This window comes from Dendrobates tinctorius, unplaced genomic scaffold (genome assembly GCF_039654945.1).
Source record: "Dendrobates tinctorius isolate UK_male_01 unplaced genomic scaffold, ASM3965494v1 ptg000103l, whole genome shotgun sequence".
NCBI classification, from domain to species: Eukaryota; Metazoa; Chordata; class Amphibia; order Anura; family Dendrobatidae; genus Dendrobates; species Dendrobates tinctorius.
The window spans coordinates 40,611,655-40,636,847 of NW_027361771.1; the positions used below are offsets into that span (position 1 = coordinate 40,611,655).

Here is a 25,193-nt window from a genome sequence, read left to right on the forward strand (position 1 = left end):
TGCACAAAGTCAGATGGCTTGGAAGAATCAAATTATAGGGCCGCGCTAATGCCATAATAACACCAATGCAGTAGGACATACTTTGATCTGCTCTGATCTATTCTCACTATAGAAACAGATTTTCTTATCCTCAGAATAATGTACAAATACAGATGCAGGAATGTGTGAAATATAAAATGTGGCCTTCAGAATGTCTTTGCAAAGATGAGCCAAAACCAGTTTTGAAGCCCTATAAGAGAAAAGGACAAATGATCCAACAACGAAAGCTTGAATTAGTCCCCTGCACCTCATATATCAAAGCTACACTTAAGGAAAACTGGTGTGGTTTAGGCCAACAAGCCAAGTCCTGGTAATGCATCAAGCTCACCCCACAGACTGTTCACAATTACTATTGAGCGACACCATTTTTAGTGATCTTCCTTCTTCAGGTTTGGCAAATTGATTTGCTATTCATCTGCTGATGGATTTGTAAGGGACTGTCCATCCCCGACATGTCTGTCTTACTCTGTGAAGTAACTGTTTTGAAGAATCTTTTTTTTAGAATTTTGCTTTGTAAATTTCCTCTGTTTTTCCCCTTGGAAATGTAGAAATTAAATGACTGGCTTCATATTTCTCCTTTTCCGTTGGTTGTATTCCCTACACAGTTGGTCACTGTCCGGTTAGTGTCTAAGTATGTGTTCACACCTTATTGGCATGTGTAATAGTAAGACCGAGTTGTCTGTGGGTATATTTCTGGGGAGAGTGATAGAGGAATGGCAACATGGAGTTGTCAGTTCCCAACAGTCTGACTCTGTATAAATGAATCACTCCTGCAATGAAAGGGTACTACTTCTTTAATTGGGTATTATAGGGTTGTGGACGCTCACCAGAACGTTCCTTTCTCTCCCCAGTGAAACGGTCCCGCGTCTTGGACCCAGAAGGCCTTGCTCTTGGAACAGTCATTGCTACATCGAAAAAAGCCACCAGGGAGCTGATTGACAAGTCTTTTAACAGGTGGGTGCTATTTTAGCAGGACCCTTTGAATTCTATTTCTTTATCGCCTTATTGGGGGACACAGAATACCATGGGTGTATGCTGCTGCTGCTAGGAGGCTGACACTATGCAAAAACAAGAAAATTAGCTCCTCCCCGGCAGTATACACCCACCGACAGGCACCAAGCACCTCAGTTTGTGCTTAGTGTCTGTAGGAGGCGGACCGGGATCTCCCCAGATCCGCAGTTTTAATCCAATTTTCCTTTCAGGTTTAGTTTGAACTTTTTAATTTTTCCCTCTTTTCTCTTTTAGGTTCTTTTCCATCGGGAAACAGGGTATAGTTGTTACTCTGATTTCCCATATCATGCGGCTGAGCGAGCAGTGTGGTGTCACCCACATCGCAACTCTCAGTACCGCAGGCAGGACTTTTCCCTATCACCTTCTGGTGACAAGGGTTACGGACAGGTGGCTGGTCCTTGCCGAATCCCCCTCCTCACCCCTTTCTCGGGACAGGGCTGAGAGGAAGACGGCGATCGCAGGTGTTTCAAGCCGTCTTCTGCAGGATGCGGGTACAGAGGACTCCTTCCCCTCCCAGCGGCCTGCCGTTTCCCCGTGGGCCCCTGTGGTCATCCTCTTCTGGGACGTCAGGTAAGTGCCTGTACGTTCCCTCCGGCCCCGCATAAGCTCCAGTGACATGGGAGAAGAAGGGACCTGGTTTTGCACTTCCACAAGTTTGAATCTCCCGCCCCTTTTTCTGCCTGTCGCTCGCTCAGCCGCTTGCCTTCCTTCACTTTCCCTGCTCTAGCCAGGGAGTCTACGGGGATCCCCTCACTCACCGCAGCGTCAGGACCTGGTCAGCTCATTCTTAGCGCGGTATGTCGGGCATGGGGCTGCGGCGCCGTCAGGGTGGGAGGCACTTTCACTTTCATTTTCCCCTCAGCGCGGGGAACTCCTCTGCTCTCCCTCCTCCCTTCCTGAGCGCGCTCTTTTCAGCGTGCCTTTTCTAGCCCATCACAGGGCTTCTTTCTCTTTTGGATGCCAGCCCCCTCTTCTGCCATGCCCTCCCCAGTCGCTATTAACCAATCACGGCGTGGCCGCTAAGCTCCGCCCATCTCCCAGCACAGCGTTTCCTGATGCCTGAATCACTCCTTCCTGCGCGGTTTGGGGGGCACTTCGGCGTTTTCTTCTGCTGCTCGCACAGAATCTCGGTAGGCTCGGCTCTGAGGCAAGGATTAGCTCTCCTCGGCAGTTATTCCCTAATATCTGCAGCCAATCAGTGCAGTTTACTTATGCCCAACCCTTCAGGGGATCTCTGCTTCAGGCCCACCGCTACCTATTACGCCTGTGCGCGCTGTAAAAAGAAGTGGGCATCGGGTCAGTCATCCCCATTCTGCCCCCCCTGCAGTCCTTCAAATATGTCAGCATCTCAGGAACGCTCTTCCCTCCTCTCTTCCCCCGGAGTGGGCCGTTACAATGTCACAGTCCGTTTCTGACTTGACAAAAGTATCACAGTCGCTGGTCCAGGTCTTAGAACGTTTACCTCAGCTATCCTCAGCCACCTCTGCCCCGACCACCTCTCGGGGTGAGTCGTCCGCACCTGACCGCGACCTTCAGAGAGACAGACAGGGAAGGACTTCTAGGAAGCGGGCTCTGTCCACTTCGTCTTCGAGCTCGCAGGGCCCTTCCGCTCCCAGGCCTCCTTCTCCTTCCTCGGATGACAACCTTCAGTCAGGCGAGGATTCCCATTCGGAAGCTAGCTCAGAGGGGAACAGCGTTTCTAAGACGCGGGACATGGTCGATAGTCTTATTGCAGCTATCTTCCAAACACTAAAACTTAAACAGGATGAGGCTCCAACTCAGGAAAGCTCTGTTCTCCTTAGACGAGCCAGACCTCTGTCTCGAACCTTTCCAAATCACAACGATTTCGACACTACCTTATCCAAACACTGGGAGCTCCCTGAGCAACGTTTCTCAGGCCGCAAGTACTTGGACGTTCTGTACCCCTTTGACGCAGAACTGCTCTCAAAGTGGTCCAAGGCTCCCGAGGTAGATCCTCCAGTTTCCCGGATAGCCTCAAAAACGGTGCTCTCTCTGCCAGACGGGGCATCGCTCAAAGATCCTACTGACAGGCAGATTGAATCTCTGGCTGAGTCTATCTTTGAGGCATCTGGCGCCTCTCTCTGCCCTATTTTCGCATCCGCCTGGGTGGCGAAGGTCATTTCCGCTTGGGCAAAAATTCTTCGCAGAGGCATCTTAGCGTCAGCTCCTCAAGACGAGTTGTCAGATCTTGCAGATCAGATTAACCAGGCGGGAAAATACCTTTTTTCCGCCTCCTTGGACGCGGCCGGCTGCGTAGCAAGGGCTAACAGCAACATAGTAGCTGTACGCCGAGTCCTTTGGCTAAAGTCATGGAATGCGGACACTACTTCAAAAAAGTCGCTTACCAATCTGCCATTCCATGGCTCTAGGCTCTTTGGAGCAAAGCTGGATCAGATAATTTCCGTTGCCACTGGAGGTAAAAGTACTTCGCTTCCCCAGTCTCGACCAAAACGTCCTTTCAACAGAAGGGGGTTTCGACCGTTCAGGCCCTTTCGTCCCTTCTCTGCCACGGAGAGAGCCACTCAACAGGATCGGCCGCCTGCCTCCAGGGAGCGGGATCAGAGGAAACCTTCCTACAAACCCGCTCCTCGCTGGAGATCTAGAGGTCAATATTCCAGGTCTGCAGGAGCCAGTTCCGGCAGATTTTCGTCTAAGTGACGGGTCACCCCCACCTGGAATTTCTTCCAGGGTGGGAGGCAGACTTTCCTTTTTCGCGGATGCTTGGCTGTCTGTTGTCGACGACGCTTGGGTCAGAGAACTCGTCGCATCCGGTTACAAAATCGAATTTGCTTCACTCCCGAACAGACGGTTTTTCCAGTCTCGTCCTCCGCGACAGCGGGCCCAGATTCCGGGTTTTCTGCAGGCCATTTCCTCCCTTCTTTCCGCCGGAGTCATTGTTCCCGTTCCCTCAGACGAACGGTTTTCCGGGTTCTACTCCAATCTCTTTGTGGTCCCGAAGAAAGACGGCTCTCTTCGTCCTATTCTGGACCTCAAACTGCTCAATCGCCACGTGAAGATTCTTCATTTCAGGATGGAGTCTCTTCGGTCGGTGATTGCTTCCATGGAGCCCGGGGAATTCCTCTGCTCGGTGGACATTCGGGATGCCTATCTGCACATTCCAATCTGTGTGCAACATCAGAAGTATCTTCGATTTGCGTTTCAGGGAGACCACTTTCAGTTCACAGCTCTTCCTTTCGGCCTGGCTTCAGCGCCCCGGGTTTTCACGAAGGTGATGGCGACCGTCATGGCCATCCTTCGCTCCAGAGCGATCCTCATCATCCCTTATCTGGATGATCTTTTGATCAAGGGTTCGTCTCGCCAGGACTGTCTCCGGAGCCTTCAGATAACCCTGGACACTCTCAGCCGCCTAGGTTGGCTGGTCAACAAGGAGAAGTCCATTCTGATCCCCACCCAGCGTCTGACCTTTCTGGGTATGGAATTCGACACGGAGCTAGCCCGTGTTTTTCTTCCAAAGGAGAAATTTACAACTCTGTCCAAAGGCATCAGAACTCTCAAGACGCCTGCTCCCATTCCCATTCGGTTCTGCATGAAGGTCCTGGGGAAGATGGTGGCCGCCATGGAAGCGGTGCCCTTTGCGGAGTTTCATCTTCGCCCCCTCCAGCTGTCTCTGCTTTCAGCCTGGGACAAGACCACGATGTCCTTGGACCGTCCTATTCGGCTTCCTCTCAGAGTGAGGCAGTCTATCACTTGGTGGCTACGGCCAGCGTCAGTTCTCCAAGGGAGGTCCTTCCTTCCGCCTCAGTGGAAAATCATCACCACAGATGCGAGCCTTCTAGGATGGGGAGCTGTGTTCCATCAGAAAGCGGCCCAAGGCCGCTGGAAGCCACAGAAGTCTCTCCTCCCAATCAATCTTTTGGAGATCAGGGCTATTTTCCTGGCCCTTCTTCATTGGCAGCCCCTCCTCTCCGGCAAGCCGGTCCGTATTCAGTCGGACAACGCCACGGCCGTGGCGTACATCAACCATCAGGGGGGCACGCGCAGCAAACAAGTAATGTCAGAAGTGGCCAAGATATTACGCTGGGCAGAACGTTACGTTCCGACAATCTCCGCCGTCCATATTCCAGGGGTGGAAAATTGGGCAGCCGACTTTCTAAGTCGCCAGGGCCTAGCGTCCGGCGAATGGTCCCTGCACCCCGCGGTTTTCTCTCAGATATGCGACCGTTGGGGCACCCCGGATGTCGATCTCATGGCATCTCGGATGAACCACAAGGTGCCGCAGTTCGTAGCCAGGTCCAGGGACCCTCTAGCCGTCGCATGCGACGCACTGGTGACTCCGTGGTCCCAGTTTCAACTTCCATATCTGTTCCCGCCTCTGGCATTGATCCCTCGGGTGGTCAAAAAGATAAAAGCGGAAGGCGTACCAGTGATTCTAGTCGCTCCAGATTGGCCGAGACGGCCTTGGTACGCGGAACTGGTCAACATGCTCGCGGACGTTCCCTGGAGGCTTCCGGACCGTCCAGATCTTCTCTCGCAAGGCCCCCTTTACCACGAGAATTCTCAGTCTCTGAGTTTGACGGCATGGCCGTTGAGACCGCAATTCTGAAGGAATCAGGTCTGTCCAGTCAGGTTATTCAAACTATGATCAGAGCCAGGAAACCAGCCTCTTCCCGCATTTACTATAGGTACTGGAAAGCTTTTTTCCGTTGGTGCGATGATAACAGAGTCTTCCCAATGTCTTTTTCTATCCCGTCTATCCTGGGGTTTCTTCAGGCTGGGCTAGACGCGGGTCTGTCCCTCAGTACGCTCAAGGGCCAGGTTTCCGCTCTCTCTATCCTCTTCCAAAGAGAGCTAGCTTCTCTACCACAGGTCAAGACCTTTCTACAAGGGGTTTCCCACGTGGCTCCTCCTCATCATTCGCCAATAGACCCGTGGGATCTCAACCTCGTCCTTAGCGCTCTCCAGAAGGCGCCGTTCGAGCCTCTCCAGGACATTCCTTTGTCCCTTCTCTCTTGGAAGGTCACCTTTTTGATCGCCATTTCATCCATCAGAAGAGTTTCTGAATTGGCGGCCTTGTCATGTCGTTCCCCTTACCTCATTCTCCATCAGGACAAAGCCGTCCTTAGGCCCGTTCCTTCTTTTCTTCCAAAGGTGGTTTCCGCTTTCCATATCAATGAGGATATCGTCCTTCCTTCTTTTTGTCCGGCTCCATCTCATCCTCTTGAGAAGTCTCTCCACAAACTGGACGTAGTTAGAGCCCTGCGTGTCTATCTCGCCAGGACTTCTTCCTTTCGTCTGTCCGATTCCTTGCTGATCATCTCTGAAGGTCGCCAGAAGGGCCTTCCGGCTTCCAAATCCACGATCGCTCGCTGGATTCGTTCTACCATTCTGGAAGCGTATCGTCTTCAGGAAAAGCGGCCCCCTCCGGGAGTAAGAGCTCATTCCACCCGGGCTGTGGCGGCTTCGTGGGCTGCTCGTCACCAGGCCTCGGCCATGCAAATTTGCAAGGCCGCAACCTGGTCATCTTTGCACACCTTCACGAGGTTCTACAGGGTTCATACCCAGGCCTCGTCTGATGCTGTGGTTGGTAGGAAGGTTCTGCAGGCGGCGGTGGCTCACCGGCCGACCTAAGCCTTTCGGTTACCTTCGTTGCTTATTGCTGTTCCCACCCTTGGGACTGCTTTGGGACGTCCCATGGTATTCTGTGTCCCCCAATAAGGCGATAAAGAAAGATGGATTTTTGGTTCTTACCGTAAAATCTCTTTCTTGGAGCCTTCATTGGGGGACACAGCACCCTCCCAGTTTAAGTTGTACTGTGTTGGGTCTTAGAGTCCCTTGTTGGGTTGGTACATATGGTTAGAGTTTTTCTTGTTGCTTCTCCTACTGCTTTTTCACCAACTGAGGTGCTTGGTGCCTGTCGGTGGGTGTATACTGCCGGGGAGGAGCTAATTTTCTTGTTTTTGCATAGTGTCAGCCTCCTAGCAGCAGCAGCATACACCCATGGTATTCTGTGTCCCCCAATGAAGGCTCCAAGAAAGAGATTTTACGGTAAGAACCAAAAATCCATCTTTTATCGCCCTGGCATTATTGTTTCATTGTCCGACTCCAATTAGGCGAGCCTTCAACGAAGCGGAAGACGAACTCCCAGATTGGTTTCTTAATGATGAAAAGAAACATCGATCAGTCCAGATTCCTGTAGACCGAGAAATGATGGAGGAGTATCGTAGGAGACAGAAGGAGCTAAACGCTCGACCAATCAAGAAGGTTGCAGAAGCAAAGGCTAGAAAACGAAGACGGGTGAGGCATAGCTCGTATGACTCTGATATAACGCATTCTCATGGTTTTAGTTTAAAGGGTTGTGTGGGATTGCAAAAAGGTTCTGTTTACCCCCACCCTTCAAATACAGCCTTCTTATGTCCGTGGGTTGTATATGCTATTGCGGCTCAGTACCTTTTGAAGTGAATGGGTCTACGCTGCAATACCAGACACAGGCCATGGACAGGATTGACACTGTCTCAGGAAAATTGTAGATTAAATCCTGAAGAACCTTTGTTTTCTGGAACTCCCTCTTTTACCCGTGTCTTCATTTCCATTACTTTGTTTTATCACAGGAGCTGAAAAAGATGGAACAAGCCAAGAAAAAGGCAGAAGCAGTTGTTAACACAGTAGACATTTCTGAGAAAGAAAAGGCGGCTCAGCTGCGCAGGTAATCCGCGGTTTCCTATTTTAGTGTTTGTTTGCTTTGTATGAAATTATAAATACACATCCGCTTTCTTCCAGTAATGGCGCCACACTTGTCTAAGGGCCGATTCTGGAATTGCAGCTTAGCCATACTCTAGTGCTTCAGAAATTGACATGGACAAGAGTTGCTCTGTTTTTTCCCATTTTCTGTCTGACAGTTTCTATTTGCAGATGGAAGTGGGCCCCAGTACCTGTTGCGCCCCTATGCGGTTGCACCAATGATATGTCCATCCCTGATAATTATAAGTTGTACTAACTCATACAAATATTTTCTATCATGGTTTGAGTGGGAGGATTCTCTTTTCAAATAGGCACATTGGCATACATGTCTCATAAAGAGGGTGTCCACTACTAGGACAACCCCTTCTTAAACTAAATGTTCAGCCTGGATAAAAGAATAAAGCCTATACTCTCCTCCCAAGTCAGCCCCGTTCCAGCGGTGTCGGCACTTGCTCTCCCCATTGCCATGATGTGGTGTTGTGATATGTGACACCGGCGCCCAATCAGCGTCACTATCTCTGTCTTCGTACAAACTGAACATGAAGATGAAGTCAAGGCTACAGCTGATCCCAAACTTCCTCTTCATGTTCAGTATGTCTGAAGGTGCAGACTGTGACATCAGCACTGATTGGGCACCGGGTGTCACGGTGTCATTCCAACACATTTCATCCCCGGGACCGCGAGTGCCGACATTGCTGGAATGGAGCCGGCACGATAGGGCAGTATAGGCTTTATTATTTTATTGGGGCTGAACATTTAGTTTAAAGGGAAGGTGCCACCAGTTTTCTTGTAGTTTGGTTTTTTTGTTCAATTTAAGCTTATAATAGTAATTAAAATGTGTTAATGCACTGTTTGCAAACATTTCTATATGAAAAATATATATATTTTTACAAATGTATATAATTACCACTATGGGGAGCATTCTTCATTTTAGACCTCAAGCATCTCTAGTAAGACTTACCAGCTTTACTGTTAACTGGAAAATTGGGGCAGTAACTACTGACCACCATTTCCCTCCCCTTTTTGGGTGGTCTGGTACCCCTGGGGTAGAATGAGGAGTAACACCACAGGGCAGCACCATTTTGTGGGTGACTGCCCTGTGATCTGCTATCACCAGCAGTTACTGCATCGGAAGCACAGCCTGTTTACAGAGGCGCAGAAGACAGTGGACTTAGCAGCATCGTGGACCGGAGGAAGAGTGAAGACATCTGGTGTGTATGGAGCAGCATTATCGGAGCAGGAGCTGTCAGCAGAATGTCTCACCCATCACACTGCATATGTCTCTCTCTCATCAGTCTCCATATGTCTCTCTCAGCCAGACTGCATGTATCTCTCACCCTCCTCCACAATGTCTGGCCATTCACTGCAGACCTGCAGCTCCTTCTTATCTTACTGAGGGATGAGTTACAGTATAGCTCCTGGTCCTATAATGCTGATGGTACACTGTTCCTGATTGGTTTCTTTGCAGTCTCTGCTACTCTGCCCACACTTTTCTCCCAGATTTTACTCCTGTCAATCTAGGATCTGTTCTACTGGAAGCAGTACTGCTTATGTTAGCAGATCCTAATGGCACGAGACAAATCGAGCGCAGTCGACAGCTGAAGGCGCCATGAAAATGGCAGCAGAACTCTCCCACTACTGTGAATTGTGCACCCCACAGGGGCAAGCCCAGTTCTCCATTAGGGTATGTGCACACGTTGCGGATTACCCTGTGGATTTTTCCGCGCCGATTTGGCTTAATCCGCAGGTCAAATGACCTGCGTTTTACCTGTGGATTTAGTGCGGATTTCCCCTGCGTTTTTACACCTGCGGATTCCTATAGTGGAACAGGTGTAAAACGCTGCGGAATCCACACAAAGAATTGACATGCTGCGGAAATGAACCGGCAGCGTTTATGCTGTGGATTCTTCCGCAGCATATGAACAGCGTTTTTCATTTTAGATTGACTTTAATGGTACTGTTCACCGCAGTAGAATCTGCTGCAGATCCGCAGGGCCAAATCCGCTGCGGATCCGCAGCAAAATCTGCAACGTGTGCAGATACCCTTATAATTGATAGGGTCGGCTTCCGTCTGTTATCATCTATGACCATGGGCTGCCGTAATATGACACTGAAAGTATCATGCTGCTACAGTGAAAGCAAGATGTCAGCCCCCAGTGCCTTCTTTAAACTCCTATAACACACGAAATATGTTTCAAATGCAATCAAAACTTGGTTATAACAGCATATTATGTTACATTACATTGATTTATTCATGATCTACAAATGCGGTACCTTCCCTTTAAGGCTAAGTGCACACTTTGCAGAAAATTTCTGCTCAAAAACCTGAATCCCTTCCCAGAAAACGCACCTATTTTTCCGCGTCGTTTTTTCCGCGGTTTTGATGCGTTTTTTTCCGCAGCGGTTTCTAAAAGCATGGGAGAAGCCTAAACCGCGGAAAAATCCGCAAAATTAATGTGCATGCTGCGTTTTTTACCGCGATGCGTTTTTTTTGCGGTAAAAAACGCATCAATGTGCACAAAAAGTGCAAAATGCATAGAAATGACTGTGCAGCTTATTTTTAGCGGTTTTATAGTGAAAACCGCAGTAAAAACCGCTAAAAAAACACTGTGTGAACACAGCCTAACAAGGGTTGTCCTAGTAGTGGGCAATCCCTTTAACCCTTTCCTTTTCCAAGTGAATTCATGTTCTTCTGGCACAATTCCCATCTCATTAACCAGTCAATATAATTTCTCTATTCCATGCCATCATGTGTCCTGCAAACAGTGCCATCGAATCTGTCAGTCCACCATACACTATGATTGAAAGCTGCATGAAACCATTAGAAATAATTCTCATATTGGTTGTAATGTAACAAAATAGGTAAAAAGCCAAATGTGGTGTGTGAATACTTTCGCAAACCACTGTTGGCTTTGTTTATGATTTTTGTTATGCTGCTGCAGTGTTTCTATTTGTGACTCCTTGCCATCTCTTATCTTTATCTTTCCAGTATATACAAAAAGGCAGGTCTGGGAAAGGAGAAGCGACAAGTGACCTATGTAGTGGCCAAGAAAGGTACTGGAAAGAGAGTCCACCGCCCTGCTGGAGTGAAAGGTCAATTTAAGGTGGTGGATGGCAGGATGAAGAAGGACATGAGAAAACAGAAGAGGAGGAGGAGATGAACATTTACTGTTGTTTGTTTTTATGCGCTGATGGCAGGAGACCTCGCAGTCTGATCATCTCTCTGGACATCTACATCTTGAGTCCTGAGGTTATTGCTCATGGAGCAGTTTTGGACACCATGAATTTTTTGTATAATATTGTGAATTTTAATAATAAATAGTACTACTGCTCTCTGGTACTACATGCATGAGACGCCTGCACACATACAACTGTTAGTGGGACATAAATGCTCGAGACATCACCTTAAACTAAGTGACTGTGTTCCTGTTCAGACTTTTTTCCTATCTTTACTAGCAGGGACTGTAATTCTAGTGCACTTCATCTACAATGTGATGCTTGAAGTGATCTTATTTATATGGCTAGCAAAAGAGCTCTTAGGTGGGACACACAGCGAAAACAATGTGCAGGACCTTAGATGCTCTAAAACCACAGCTACTGTGAAACCCTCTAAGACCGAGAACAGACACTGCAGATGACCTATTTTTTTTCACTAACAGAGTCTATGTATAAAAAAAAATGCAGCATTCACTATTTTATTCCATAAATCGGATGAGACTCAGCCTTTCGAGTATATGGGTGCAGAAAAACAACCTCATGCCGCAGTATAGCATATTATTTTTATGGATACATTACAATTCTGTAACAAAGGAAACTGTAAATGGTTTTAGAAATTATTAATAACTGCTGTAAAAAAAAAATGGATTGTACAAGGATGACAACTGGAAAAAAATATTGTCCCACTTTTCTGGATGAAACTGGTGATTTTTTTATACAGTCGTGTGAACTTATACTTAGTGATTCTACTGTTTGTTTAAAGGGAATCTGTCAACAGGATTGTGCACAGTAACCTACAGACAGTGTCAGGTCGGCGCCGTTATACTGATTAAAATGATACCTGGGTTGATGAAATCCGTCTTGTGGTTATTTAATTTATTTTCAATTTTCAGTTAATGATATGCTCGTGGTCCAGGGCGGGGTGTATAATGGAGCCGACCTGACATTGTCTATAGGTTACTGAGCACAATCCTGCTGACAGGTTCACTTTAACCCCTTTACCCCCAAGGGTGGTTTGCACGTTCATGAGCGGGCCAATTTTTACAATTCTGACAACTGTCCCTTTATGAGGTAATGACTCTGAAACGCTTCCATTGATCCCACTGATTCTGACATTGTTTTCTCGTGACATATTGTACTTCATGTTAGTGGTAAAATTTCATTCATATAACTTGCATTTATTTGTGAAAAAAACGGAAATTTGGCGAAAATTTCGCAATTTTCCAAATTTGAATTTTTATGCCCTTAAATCACAGAGATATGGCACACAAAAAACTTAATAAGTAACATTTGGCATATGTTTACTTTACATCAGCACAATTTTGGAACCAAAATTTTTTTTTGTTAGGAAGTTATAAGGGTTAAAAGTTGACCAGCGATATCTCATTTTCACTATCGCTTCATTGTGGGACACAGGAACCATAGTGGCAGCAGCATACCCCCCCCCATGGTTCCTGTGTCCCCCAATGAAGGCTCCGAGAAACAGATTTTACGGTAAGCAACCAAAAATCCTGTTTTTACAACACCATTTTATTTCTACGGACCACATCACATTTGAAGTCACTTTGAGGGGTCTATATGATAGAAAATACCCAAAAGTGACACCATTCTAAAAACTGCACCACATTCAATAAGTTTATTAACCCTTCAGTTGCTTCATAGGAATTTTTTGAATATTTAAAAAAAAAAATGAACAAACTTTTTTTCACAAAAAAAATAACTTCAGGTCCAATTTTTTTTATTTTACCAAGGGTAACAGGAGAAATTGGACTCCAAAAGTTATTGTGCAATTTCTCCTGAGTACGCTGATACCTGATACAGTTGTGACCAAAAGTATTGACACCCCTGCAATTCTGTCAGATAATACTCAGTTTTTTCCTGAAAATGATTGCAAACACAAATTCTTTGGTATTATTATCTTCATTTAATTTGTCTTAAATTAAAAAACACAAAAAGAATTGTCCTAAAGCCAAATTGGATATAATTCCACACCAAACATAAAAAAGAGGGTGGACAAAAGTATTGGCACTGTTCGAAAAATCATGTGATGCTTCTCTAATTTGTGTAATTAACAGCACCTGTAACTTACCTGTGGCACCTAACAGGTGTTGGCAATAGCTAAATCACACTTGCAGCCAGTTGACAAGGACTAAAGTTGACTCAACCTCTGTCCTGTGTCCTTGTGTGTACCACATTGAGCATGGAGAAAAGAAAGAAGACCAAAGAACTGTCTGAGGACTTGAGAAACCAAATTGTGAGGAAGCATGAGCAATCTCAAGGATAATAAAGCATTATTTATTCGGTCGTCCATGACAGCACCACCTGAGAGAGGGGATCCGCCCTTCTTAGGAACAGGAAAACCTACAGATACAAAAGGGCGGCACCTCTCCCACGCATCAGTTGGTTTCCTGTTCCTAACAAGGACAGAACTCCCTACAGATCGTCCGTCATGGATAACCGAATCCCAGGCCAGCGGACCGACTCAGGTAGCGGGGGTTTCTCCTACCTCGGTCTCGCTGGGGGCCCTGGATGCGCCACGGTGGGTCCGGGTAGGATTTCCACGGCAGTGGTAAGAGCAGGCGGAGACAGGGTCCGGCGGTCGCCTTCTCCACGGGACCGGTGAGGTAAGCGGGTCCCCCTGTGTCTCCTTCCCCCGGGGGTGCGGTCCGTTCGGGCGGGCGCCGCCGGCGGTGTCCCACAAAGGGAGCGGCGGTTCCGAGCCGGCGGCGCAGTTCTAGCCCCTTGCCGCGCGTCCCTGCGGCCTCTGTCGCGCGGGGAAGTGACGCGGCGAAGGGGGCAGGGCCTAGCGCCGAAACCGGAAGTCGGATGCCGGCGACTTCCGGTTGTGGTGAACGTGCGCCGATGCGCGCCCGCAGCCTGAGGGGGCCGGGCACCTGAAGGGGAGGGGGAGGATCGCGGGGAGCGGTCCAATGGGGGGCCCGAACACCGGACAGAGTCCTGCTAATCCGGAGGGGGAGCCTTCTTAAGACAAGGCATCGCTGCTGAGGTGCTTCTGGAGGCCCAGAGATGGACACAACAGAAGCCCCCATGGACCCACAAGAGGTGCAGCCCGTGGCAAAGCGCCCCAGTGACCAACCTAAAAGGAAGGAGGGACGTTCAAGTGGACGGAGCCACAGCAGTTCCTCTAGGTCAAAGGATCCTCCCGCAGCCCCCCATGATCCGGTACCTGTCCTCATCTGCAAGGGTAAGAGATCTGCGAGAATGTACCCTGATGCAGTGTCCCCTTATGTGTTTGATTCTCAGGGGAAGAAGGCCACAGGGAAGCAGAAGCACAAGGAATGTGCCCTCTGTAGTTGCCCCTTACCAGATGGCCACCCCAAGAGATTGTGTCAGTCTTGCGTGAGACAGACGGTAGGGACGGAGATGAGGGGTAGAACGTGAGTGGAGTATCAGACTCTTACACTCTTTCCTATTTATACAGGTAGCGGAAGAAGCTCCAAGCTTCGCTACAGACCTGAGGCAATTAATCAGGACTGAAATAAAAGCCCTATCAAAAGAAGGTTCTTCTAAAAGAAGAAGAGCTAGTGTTTCAGGCTCAGAGTCTTCAGTCGGCCCTAGGAAGGAAGATATCTCCTCAGAGTCCTCGGCCTCCTCTTCTTTTTCCGAAGAGGATTCCAGCCGGTTTTGCTTTCCCTTGGACCAAATGGATAAATTAATTAAAACCATAAGGTCAACCATGGGGGTAGAAGAAAAAAAGACAACTGTCTGCTCAGGACAGGAGAAATTGGACTCCAAAAGTTATTGTGCAATTTCTCCTGAGTACGCTGATACCTGATACAGTTGTGACCAAAAGTATTGACACCCCTGCAATTCTGTCAGATAATACTCAGTTTTTTCCTGAAAATGATTGCAAACACAAATTCTTTGGTATTATTATCTTCATTTAATTTGTCTTAAATTAAAAAACACAAAAAGAATTGTCCTAAAGCCAAATTGGATATAATTCCACACCAAACATAAAAAAGAGGGTGGACAAAAGTATTGGCACTGTTCGAAAAATCATGTGATGCTTCTCTAATTTGTGTAATTAACAGCACCTGTAACTTACCTGTGGCACCTAACAGGTGTTGGCAATAGCTAAATCACACTTGCAGCCAGTTGACAAGGACTAAAGTTGACTCAACCTCTGTCCTGTGTCCTTGTGTGTACCACATTGAGCATGGAGAAAAGAAAGAAGACCAAAGAACTGTCTGAGGACTTGAGAAACCAAATTGTGAGGAAGCATGAGCAATCTCAAGGATAATAAAGCATTATTTATTCGGTCGTCCATGACAGCACCACCTGAGAGAGGGGATCCGCCCTTCTTAGGAACAGGAAAACCTACAGATACAAAAGGGCGGCACCTCTCCCACGCATCAGTTGGTTTCCTGTTCCTAACAAGGACAGAACTCCCTACAGATCGTCCGTCATGGATAACCGAATCCCAGGCCAGCGGACCGACTCAGGTAGCGGGGGTTTCTCCTACCTCGGTCTCGCTGGGGGCCCTGGATGCGCCACGGTGGGTCCGGGTAGGATTTCCACGGCAGTGGTAAGAGCAGGCGGAGACAGGGTCCGGCGGTCGCCTTCTCCACGGGACCGGTGAGGTAAGCGGGTCCCCCTGTGTCTCCTTCCCCCGGGGGTGCGGTCCGTTCGGGCGGGCGCCGCCGGCGGTGTCCCACAAAGGGAGCGGCGGTTCCGAGCCGGCGGCGCAGTTCTAGCCCCTTGCCGCGCGTCCCTGCGGCCTCTGTCGCGCGGGGAAGTGACGCGGCGAAGGGGGCAGGGCCTAGCGCCGAAACCGGAAGTCGGATGCCGGCGACTTCCGGTTGTGGTGAACGTGCGCCGATGCGCGCCCGCAGCCTGAGGGGGCCGGGCACCTGAAGGGGAGGGGGAGGATCGCGGGGAGCGGTCCAATGGGGGGCCCGAACACCGGACAGAGTCCTGCTAATCCGGAGGGGGAGCCTTCTTAAGACAAGGCATCGCTGCTGAGGTGCTTCTGGAGGCCCAGAGATGGACACAACAGAAGCCCCCATGGACCCACAAGAGGTGCAGCCCGTGGCAAAGCGCCCCAGTGACCAACCTAAAAGGAAGGAGGGACGTTCAAGTGGACGGAGCCACAGCAGTTCCTCTAGGTCAAAGGATCCTCCCGCAGCCCCCCATGATCCGGTACCTGTCCTCATCTGCAAGGGTAAGAGATCTGCGAGAATGTACCCTGATGCAGTGTCCCCTTATGTGTTTGATTCTCAGGGGAAGAAGGCCACAGGGAAGCAGAAGCACAAGGAATGTGCCCTCTGTAGTTGCCCCTTACCAGATGGCCACCCCAAGAGATTGTGTCAGTCTTGCGTGAGACAGACGGTAGGGACGGAGATGAGGGGTAGAACGTGAGTGGAGTATCAGACTCTTACACTCTTTCCTATTTATACAGGTAGCGGAAGAAGCTCCAAGCTTCGCTACAGACCTGAGGCAATTAATCAGGACTGAAATAAAAGCCCTATCAAAAGAAGGTTCTTCTAAAAGAAGAAGAGCTAGTGTTTCAGGCTCAGAGTCTTCAGTCGGCCCTAGGAAGGAAGATATCTCCTCAGAGTCCTCGGCCTCCTCTTCTTTTTCCGAAGAGGATTCCAGCCGGTTTTGCTTTCCCTTGGACCAAATGGATAAATTAATTAAAACCATAAGGTCAACCATGGGGGTAGAAGAAAAAAAGACAACTGTCTGCTCAGGACATTATGTTCGGGGGTCTAGACCCCAGAAAACAAAAGACTTTTCCACTAAACGAAAAAGTCCAGAGCCTGATTGACAGGGAGTGGAAAAAAACGGAAAAAAGGGGTTCTATGCCGCCCGCTTTCAAACGTAGATACCCCTTTGAGGACCCAATAGTAAGTCGATGGGATAAGGCCCCCAAGCTGGATGCAGCGGTAGCTAAAGCCTCAAAAAAGTCATCTATACCCTTCGACGATATGGCCTCCCTTAAAGACCCCCTAGATAAAAAGGCAGATTCCTTTTTAAAGGGCACATGGGAGATGTCAGCAGGCGCCCTAAGGCCAGCAATAGCAGCCACGTGCGCAGCCAGATCCATGATGGTCTGGCTGGATCAATTGGACTCTCAGCTAAAGGATGGAACCTCGCGAGCCTCCATCCGTAAGTCTCTACCAATTATCCAGAATGCTGCTGCCTTTCTGGCAGATGCCTCGGCGGACTCAGTAAGAATGGCGGCTAGGTCTGCAAGTTTGTCTAATTCGGCCCGAAGAGCCCTCTGGTTAAAATGCTGGCCGGGAGATATCCAAGCCAGGTCCCGTCTCTGTTCTATCCCCTGTGAGGGTGAATACTTGTTCGGCCCCGTCCTAGACGAACTGTTAGAGAAGGCCGGGGATGAGAAAAAGAAATTTCCGAGTCTGCCGAATACATCCTGGAGACGTCCCTTTTCTAGGAAAGGGTATTCCCGCAGGAGACAGGCCAGAGATCAGAACAGATGGGACAACAAAAAAACCAGAGGTACGGGCTTCATGTATGGAGGAGGGGGGCGCCAAGAAGGTCCATCACGGGATAATAAGAAGCCGCCCCAATGACTAGTGGCTCCGGTAGGAGGAAGATTATCTGCCTTCTACCCGGCCTGGGCCAGAATCTCGAATAGCAGCTGGATACTGGGGGTGATAGCTACAGGACTGCACCTAGAGTTCGCCTGCGTTCCCCAAGATCGGTTCAAGGTAACCACTCAAATCTTCCCCGCTAGAACAAGCTGCCCTGGAGACCGAGGTCCTCGAGCTACTGGACAAAAAAGTCCTGACGAGAGTTCCAGAGGAAGAGAGGGGGAAAGGCTTCTATTCCCCCCTGTTCTTGGTCCGTAAACCGGACGACTCATTTAGGGCTATATTTAACCTCAAAGCCCTCAATAAATTCCTGGTTGTACGTCCATTTAAAATGGAAACAATCAACAGCGCAATAAAGATGCTGTTTCAAAACTGCTTCATGGTGGTCCTAGATCTGAAAGACGCTTACTATCATATACCCATAGGTCTAGCACACCAATCTTTCCTTAGACTGGCGGTTCAGTTGGATGGGTCAATCCAGCACTTCCAGTACGCGGCCCTACCCTTCGGGGTGGCGGTTGCGCCTCGAGTATTCACCAAAGTGATGGCAGAAGTGATGGCCCATCTGCGCGAACTAAACATTCTAGTCGTCCCCTATTTAGATGACCTCCTTATAATAGGCAGTTCAGCCGAGCAGTGTTTAGAACAGTTACAGAAAACAACGGCGGCTCTAAAGCGGTTGGGATGGCTACTTAATATCAAAAAATCCCGTTTGCAGCCATTAAAAATTCAACAATTTCTAGGCCTAACCCTAGATTCAAAAAAGCAGGAATGCCGTCTGCCCCCAGAGAAGCTGCTGCACCTGCATGGCCGGGTCCTGAACGCCTCCAACAACCCCTCCATGTCCCTCAGGAAAGCCATGTCCCTGTTGGGTTCCCTCTCATCCTGCATTCCCGCAGTCCAGTGGGCCCAAGTTCATACGAGAACTCTACAGGGCGAAGTTTTATGGTATCAGAGGATTCTTGGGGGTAACTTAGAAGGTCGACTGACCTTATCTAGAAACACAATAGAGTCCCTGGAATGGTGGCTAGAAAGAAATAACTTGTCTAGAGGGGTCCCTTGGGAGTATAACATTACCCGCGTGGTCACCACGGATGCAAGTCCTTCCGGTTGGGGGGCGCATATGGAAGAAATTCTGGTCCAGGGCCTATGGGAACGAGATCAGATACAAATGTCTTCTAATTTGAAAGAATTAACAGCGGTAGTACTCGCAGCTAAAGAGCTCCTTATGTATCTACAGGGCCATCACGTACGAGTTCTATCGGACAATCGAGTGGCCGTGGCCTATATCAACCACCAAGGCGGAACTCGATCCAGAACTCTGATGAAGGTGGCAGGACAGTTGTTCCAGCTAGCAGAGCGTCATTTTTTATCTCTCACGGCTCTTCACATAAGAGGGAAAGAGAACATCGCGGCAGATTTCCTAAGCCGCAATCTGTTAAAACGAGGAGAGTGGGCCTTAAACACCTCCATTTTCGTTCAGATTGTGCAGAGATGGGGTCAGCCAGAGGTGGATCTATTCGCCACCAAGGAGAACTCGAAAACGACACAGTTTTGCTCCCTAAACCCCAGGGAGACTCCTCTGGCAGTAGATGCGCTTCTGATAAAATGGGACTTCAGGCTAGCCTACGCCTTTCCTCCCCTATCTCTACTTCCTCTAGTGTTGAGGAAGATCAGGAAAGACAGGGCAAGGGTCATAGTCATCGCCCCGTTCTGGCCCAGAAGAGCATGGTTTTCGAACCTCAGGATCATGTCGGTAGACGATCCTTGGGTTCTCCCGGACATCCCGGACCTTCTGTTCCAGGGCCCGGTCTTCCACCCTCAGGTGGCTGGCCTACATCTCACGGCGTGGAATTTGAGCGGTCACTGCTAGAAAGTAAAGGCTTCTCTCCAGACCTAATTGACACTCTACTAAAAAGTAGGAAAGTAGTGACAACTAAGATTTACGTCAGAATTTGGAAAAGGTTCCTCGAAAGCTCAAATGTAAATACTGGTGATTCCGTCCCCATAGGCCAGATCTTGGAATTTTTACAAAAAGGGCTGGACTTGGGTCTCTCCACCAGTACCCTTAAAGTACAGGTATCCGCCTTAGGGGCCCTCTTTAGCTGCAACATCGCGGCTAATTATTGGGTCAAAAGATTTATCAAAGCAGCGAGTAGATCCAGACCAATAGTAAAGAATAGACTCACGCCATGGGATTTGAACCTAGTCCTCACAGCTATGACAGAAGCGCCATTTAAACCCATCTCGTCGGCCTCTATTAGGAGCCTGTCCCTCAAAATAGCTTTCCTAATAGCCATAACGTCAGCCCGTAGGGTAAGCGACATTCAGGCATTGTCTAGGCGCCCACCTTTTCTTCAGGTAAAGGAGGATAGGGTAATACTTAGACCCGACCCAGCGTATTTACCAAAAGTAGCCTCCAGCTTTCATAGGTCGCAGGAAATAGTCCTTCCATCCTTCCTCCCTAAACCAACTAATGAGAAAGAGGAGAAGCTACACACTTTAGATGTTAGGAGATGCCTCTTGGAGTATCTAGCAGCTACCGATCCCTGGAAGAAAGACAATGCTCTCTTTGTCTCCTACCAAGGCCCTAGGAAAGGTCTTAGGGTGTCCAAAAGTACACTAGCCAGGTGGATTAGAGAAGCAATCTCGTTAGCTTATGCCTCAAAAGGTAGAGTAGCTCCGGAGAAATTGAAGGCGCATTCCACCAGAGCCGTGGCAACCTCGTGGGCCGAGAGGTCGGAAGTCTCCATCGACCAGATTTGTAAGGCGGCCACTTGGTCCTCTCCGAGCACTTTTTATAGTCATTATAGACTAGACTTGGGTGCCTCTGCAGACCTCTCCTTCGGTATCAGGGTTCTGCAGGCTGTAGTCCCCCCCTAAAGTAGTGATTACTCTCTGTAATTCTCTCAGGTGGTGCTGTCATGGACGACCGAATAAAGTCTTAGTTACTCACCGGTTAACGGTATTTTTCGGAGTCCATGACAGCACCCATAGATTCCCTTCCCTTAGTTAATTTGGGTGTGCACGTCTTCCCTTTGTACATATCCACGGGTGATAAAGATTTAAGTGTTGATATTGTTGTACATATAATTATGCATTAACCTTGGAGGTCCTCTTTTTATACTCTGTAATCCAACTGATGCGTGGGAGAGGTGCCGCCCTTTTGTATCTGTAGGTTTTCCTGTTCCTAAGAAGGGCGGATCCCCTCTCTCAGGTGGTGCTGTCATGGACTCCGAAAAATACAGTTAACCGGTGAGTAACTAAGACTTTTTTGCTTTGTTTTTTATTTTTTAAGGGGTTCGCTAAAGGGGTTAACTAATGGGACAGTTTTATAGGGCGGGTCGTTACGGACGCGGCGATACTAAATATGTGTACTTTTATTGTTTTGTTTTTTTCTATTTCCAAAAAATGAATTTATTAGGGAATATTTTGGATCCGGGGACCTGCAGGGAAGTAGACCCCGGCAGAAGCGCTGCACATCGCGCTGCTGCGGGGGTCTCAGGGAAGCACGGATGGAGCCCCCTCCCTGCCGATGCTTCCCTAAACCTCCGGTACACTGCGATCGTGTTTGATCGCAGTGTGCCAGGGGTTAACGTGTCGGGGGTGGTCTGTGACTGCCCCTGACACATAGTGCCGGGTGTCAGCTGTGATAATCGGCTGACACCTGGCCGCGATCAGCGGCGCTCCCCCCGTGAGTGCCGCTGATCGCTATGACGTACTATCCCATCCATGGGCATAGGGGCCGGGGTCCCATGGACGGGATAGTACGTCAGATGGCAGAAAGGGGTTAAAGGGGATCTGTCACCTATTTTTTCGACTATCAGCTGCCGGCACCGCTATCAGGGGCTTATCTACAGCATTCTGAAAGAGAAGAAAAACAAGTCATACTCACCTAGGGGTCCAGTCCGGTCCGATGGGTGTCACGGTCCGGTCTGGCGCCTCCCGTCTTCTAGTGGTGACGTCCTTCTTATTTGCTTCCCGTTGAGACGCAGGCGCACTGCTCTTCCCTGTTGAGGGCAGAGCAGAGTACTGCAGTGTGTAGGTGCCGGGAAAGATCAGGTCCGGCTCCTACGCACTGCAGTACTCTGCTCTGCCCTCAACAGGGCAGAGCAGGAGCCACAACGGGAAGCAAAGAAGAGGACGTCATTAGAAGATGGGAGGCGCCGGATCAGACTGCGACACCCATCAGACCAAAACCGGACCGCCCCTGGGTGAGTATAATATAACTCATTTTTCTTCTCTTTCAGGTTACATCGGGGGCTTATCTACAGCATAATAGAATGCTGTAGATAAGCCCCTGATGGCGGTGGCTGCAGCTTATAGTGGAAAAAATAGGTGACAGATTCCCTTTAAACATAGGAAGGAAAATCGCATCATAGACCCATGGCACGTCCTAGGTTACTCTGCTTATGTTCGTAACCTGCCCTCAGCTGGGTGCCATGGATGAACACTTGTGTGACAGGTTGAACGTATTGTGTCACTGCCAAGTACCGATGAGCGAGCGTTATCGGATGCTAATAGGGTATCTTCGGCGTGCTAGAAAACTATGTTCTAGTCACTGAGCCTGTTCGACAGCCACAACACATGCAGGTATTGCCTAACAAACAGGCAATCCCTGCATGTGTTGCAACTGTTGTGTATTGTTTTCTAGCACGTCGAAAATGCTCGATTAGGACACAACAAAAAATACCTCCCACATCTCCATTGCTGGAAAACTCAAAAACGTATAGGTCTGAGAAATGTGCAACACAAACCAAATGGTTTTATTTTGTTTGATTTTTTTACCACTAGAATATATAAACTTCTATTTTCATGTCGCAGAATGAAGAATAAATTAGTTAATTGTTTTTTACCACCATTTTACCATTCTTTGATTTTTTTTTTCCCCACTTTCCAGTAGATTATCTAGTAAAGTTAGTGGGGTCATTCAAAACTCGTCTTCATCCCACTAAAAACAAGCTCTCATACATCTATCTTGATGGACAAATACAGTTATGCATCCTGGAAGAAGGGGAGCGGAAAAAATAACATAGAAGCTCAAAAATGGAATATGACCCTGTCAAGAAGGGGATTGGAACTGGTCTACAGATATCTGCTATGTCACACCTGTCTTAGAGGGGTTGTCCGGTGTTAAACTACAAGTCGCTCTATTATCCAAATAGAGCAATGCCTAGTGGCAACTTCCAAATATAAATACAAATCAAAAAAGAAAAGGGAAGCTAAATGCCATAAAAATACAAGATTTTATTGAAACATTTTTTAAAAAAAAATAAATAAAAGAATGAAATCGGGACAAAATATGCAAAAATAAGCCACTTATTTAAGGTGATGAGTAGTGTTGAGCGATTCCAGCCGATATTGAAAAATATCGTATCCGAATGGATCGGCCGATCTAAAAAAAAGTATTGGGTATCGCCGATTCCGATACCGGAAGTCCCATTCAAGTCTATGGGACTTCCGGTATCGGAATAAGAAAAACCCTTTTCTGTCCTTGTACAGCCTCTCGGGGGTGTGTACGGACCTTCCGGGGGTCTGTGCCGGCCTGCCGGGGGTCTGTGTCGACTGCCCGGGGGTCTGTGCCGACTGCCCGGGGGTCTGTACCGGCCTGCCGGGGGGCTGTGCCGACTGTCCGGGGGGTCTGTGCAGGCATCGTCCGATGGGACTACAAGTCCTATCGGGCGATGCCTGCTACCATGACGGTGATTGACACATTAGCCAATGATGGGACAGTAGTAGTCCCATCATCCGGCTAATGTGTTGAATGTAAAAAAAAAAAAACATACTACATACATACTACATATATACATACTACATACATACTACATATATACATACTACATACTACATACATATATACTACATACATACATATATACATACTACATACATACTACATATATACATACTACATACATATATACTACATACATACTACATACATACTACATTTTTTTTACATTCAACACATTAGCCGGATGATGGGACTACTACTGTCCCATCATTGGCTAATGTGTCAATCACTGTCAGTGTAGCAGGCATCGCCCGATGGGACTTGTAGTGCCATCGGACGATGCCTGCACACACACAAGACCCCCGGCAGGCCCGCACAGACCACCGGCAGCCGGCACAAGCCCCCCGGCAGGCCCGTACAGACCACCGGCAGCCGGCACAGGCACCCGGCAGGCCCGTACAGACCCACGACAGTCGGCACAGACCCCCCCGCAGTCGGCACAGACCGCGCATCATGATGACGTCATTTCAGCAGCCAATCACAGCCATGCCAATAGTTAACATGCCTAACAGGATGTGCCCACACTTCTGAGGATTCCCATTGGCTGAATCAAATCAAGCAGGCTGATAGCTTTATGGGAACTTCCGATTCCGGTATCCAATACGAAAAAAGTATCGGAAGTCAGTATCGGAATTCCGATACAGCTAATATCGGCCAATACCCGATACTTGCGGTATCAGAAAGCTCAACACTAGTGATGAGATATTGGTAGCAGAAAAACCCAATTCTATACAATAAATATGCCAGAATAGAAAAAATAAGTACTGTATATACTCGTGTATAAGCCGACCCCCCCCCTAATTTTGCCACAAAAACTGGGAAAACTTATTGACTTGCGTATAAGCCTAGGTTGGAAAATGCAGCAGCTACTGGTAAATGCTGTTTTTAATTGTATTTTTATTTTAAAATGTTTCAATAAAATCTTGTATTTTTATGGCATTTAGCTTCCCTTTTCTTTTTTGATTTACAAGTCGCTCTATTTGACTGCAAACTTGTAAGTCGTCACATTGTTCACACTGCGCACTGTGAGGATTTTTCTGCATACTTCCGGCCTTGCCCAATACACTTGCATTGATCAAGGCTGTGCCCATCTAGTCAAGATGTATGCAAATAACCTTACTTGCGATCATGCTACCAACTGTCCCAGCACGGTGACTGTAGACTTGTAGTTTTCATGCTACCACCCCTCCCAGCAGTGACTGTAGACTTGCAAATTTGACGCTACCACCTCTCCCAACAGTGTGACTGTAGACTTGTAGTTTTCATGCTACCACCTTTCCCAGCACGGTGACTGTAGACTTGTAGTTTTGACACTACCACCTCTCCCAGCACGGTGACTGTAGATTGGCAGTTTTCACGCTACCACCTCTCCTGGCACTGTGACTGTAGACTTGTAGTTTTCATGCTACCACCTCCACTGGCACTGTAACTGAAGACTTGTAGTTTTCACGCTACCACCTCTCCCTGCACTGTGACTGTATACTTGTAGTTTTCATGCTACCACCTCCCCTGGCTCTGTGACTGCAGACTTGTAGTTTTCACGCTACCACCTCTCCCTGCACTATGACTGTAGACTTGTAGCTTTCACGCTACCTCCTCTCCTGGCACTGTGACTGTAGACTTGTAATTTCAACGCTACCACCTCTCCTGGTACTGTGACTGTAGACTTGTAGTTTTTGGGTCCCGCATGTGACACAGGTGAACAACATTAAGGATAGAGAAGGTACATGAGGGTCCCCGCCACCTCTTTACACTCCTCCCACCTTGAATATGGTTGTCACCGACCATGGCAGCAGCTGTCAATGTAAAACTGTTAGAATTTTTTTTTTTTT

General features: G+C 48.3%; 1 protein-coding gene across 1 annotated transcript in view; it reads left to right on the top strand.

Annotated features, from left to right (window-relative positions):
• The window catches only part of FTSJ3 (FtsJ RNA 2'-O-methyltransferase 3), a 52,031-nt gene extending 40,921 nt beyond the window's left edge, over positions 1-11,110 (top strand). The window contains exons 19-22 of the mRNA XM_073588277.1: positions 891-993; positions 7,143-7,326; positions 7,641-7,735; positions 10,760-11,110. Of these exons, the coding sequence (XP_073444378.1) occupies positions 891-993; positions 7,143-7,326; positions 7,641-7,735; positions 10,760-10,931 (554 nt within the window). The 3' untranslated portion in view covers positions 10,932-11,110. The remainder of the gene's footprint in view (positions 1-890; positions 994-7,142; positions 7,327-7,640; positions 7,736-10,759) is intronic.
• The last annotated feature ends 14,083 nt before the right edge of the window (positions 11,111-25,193 follow it).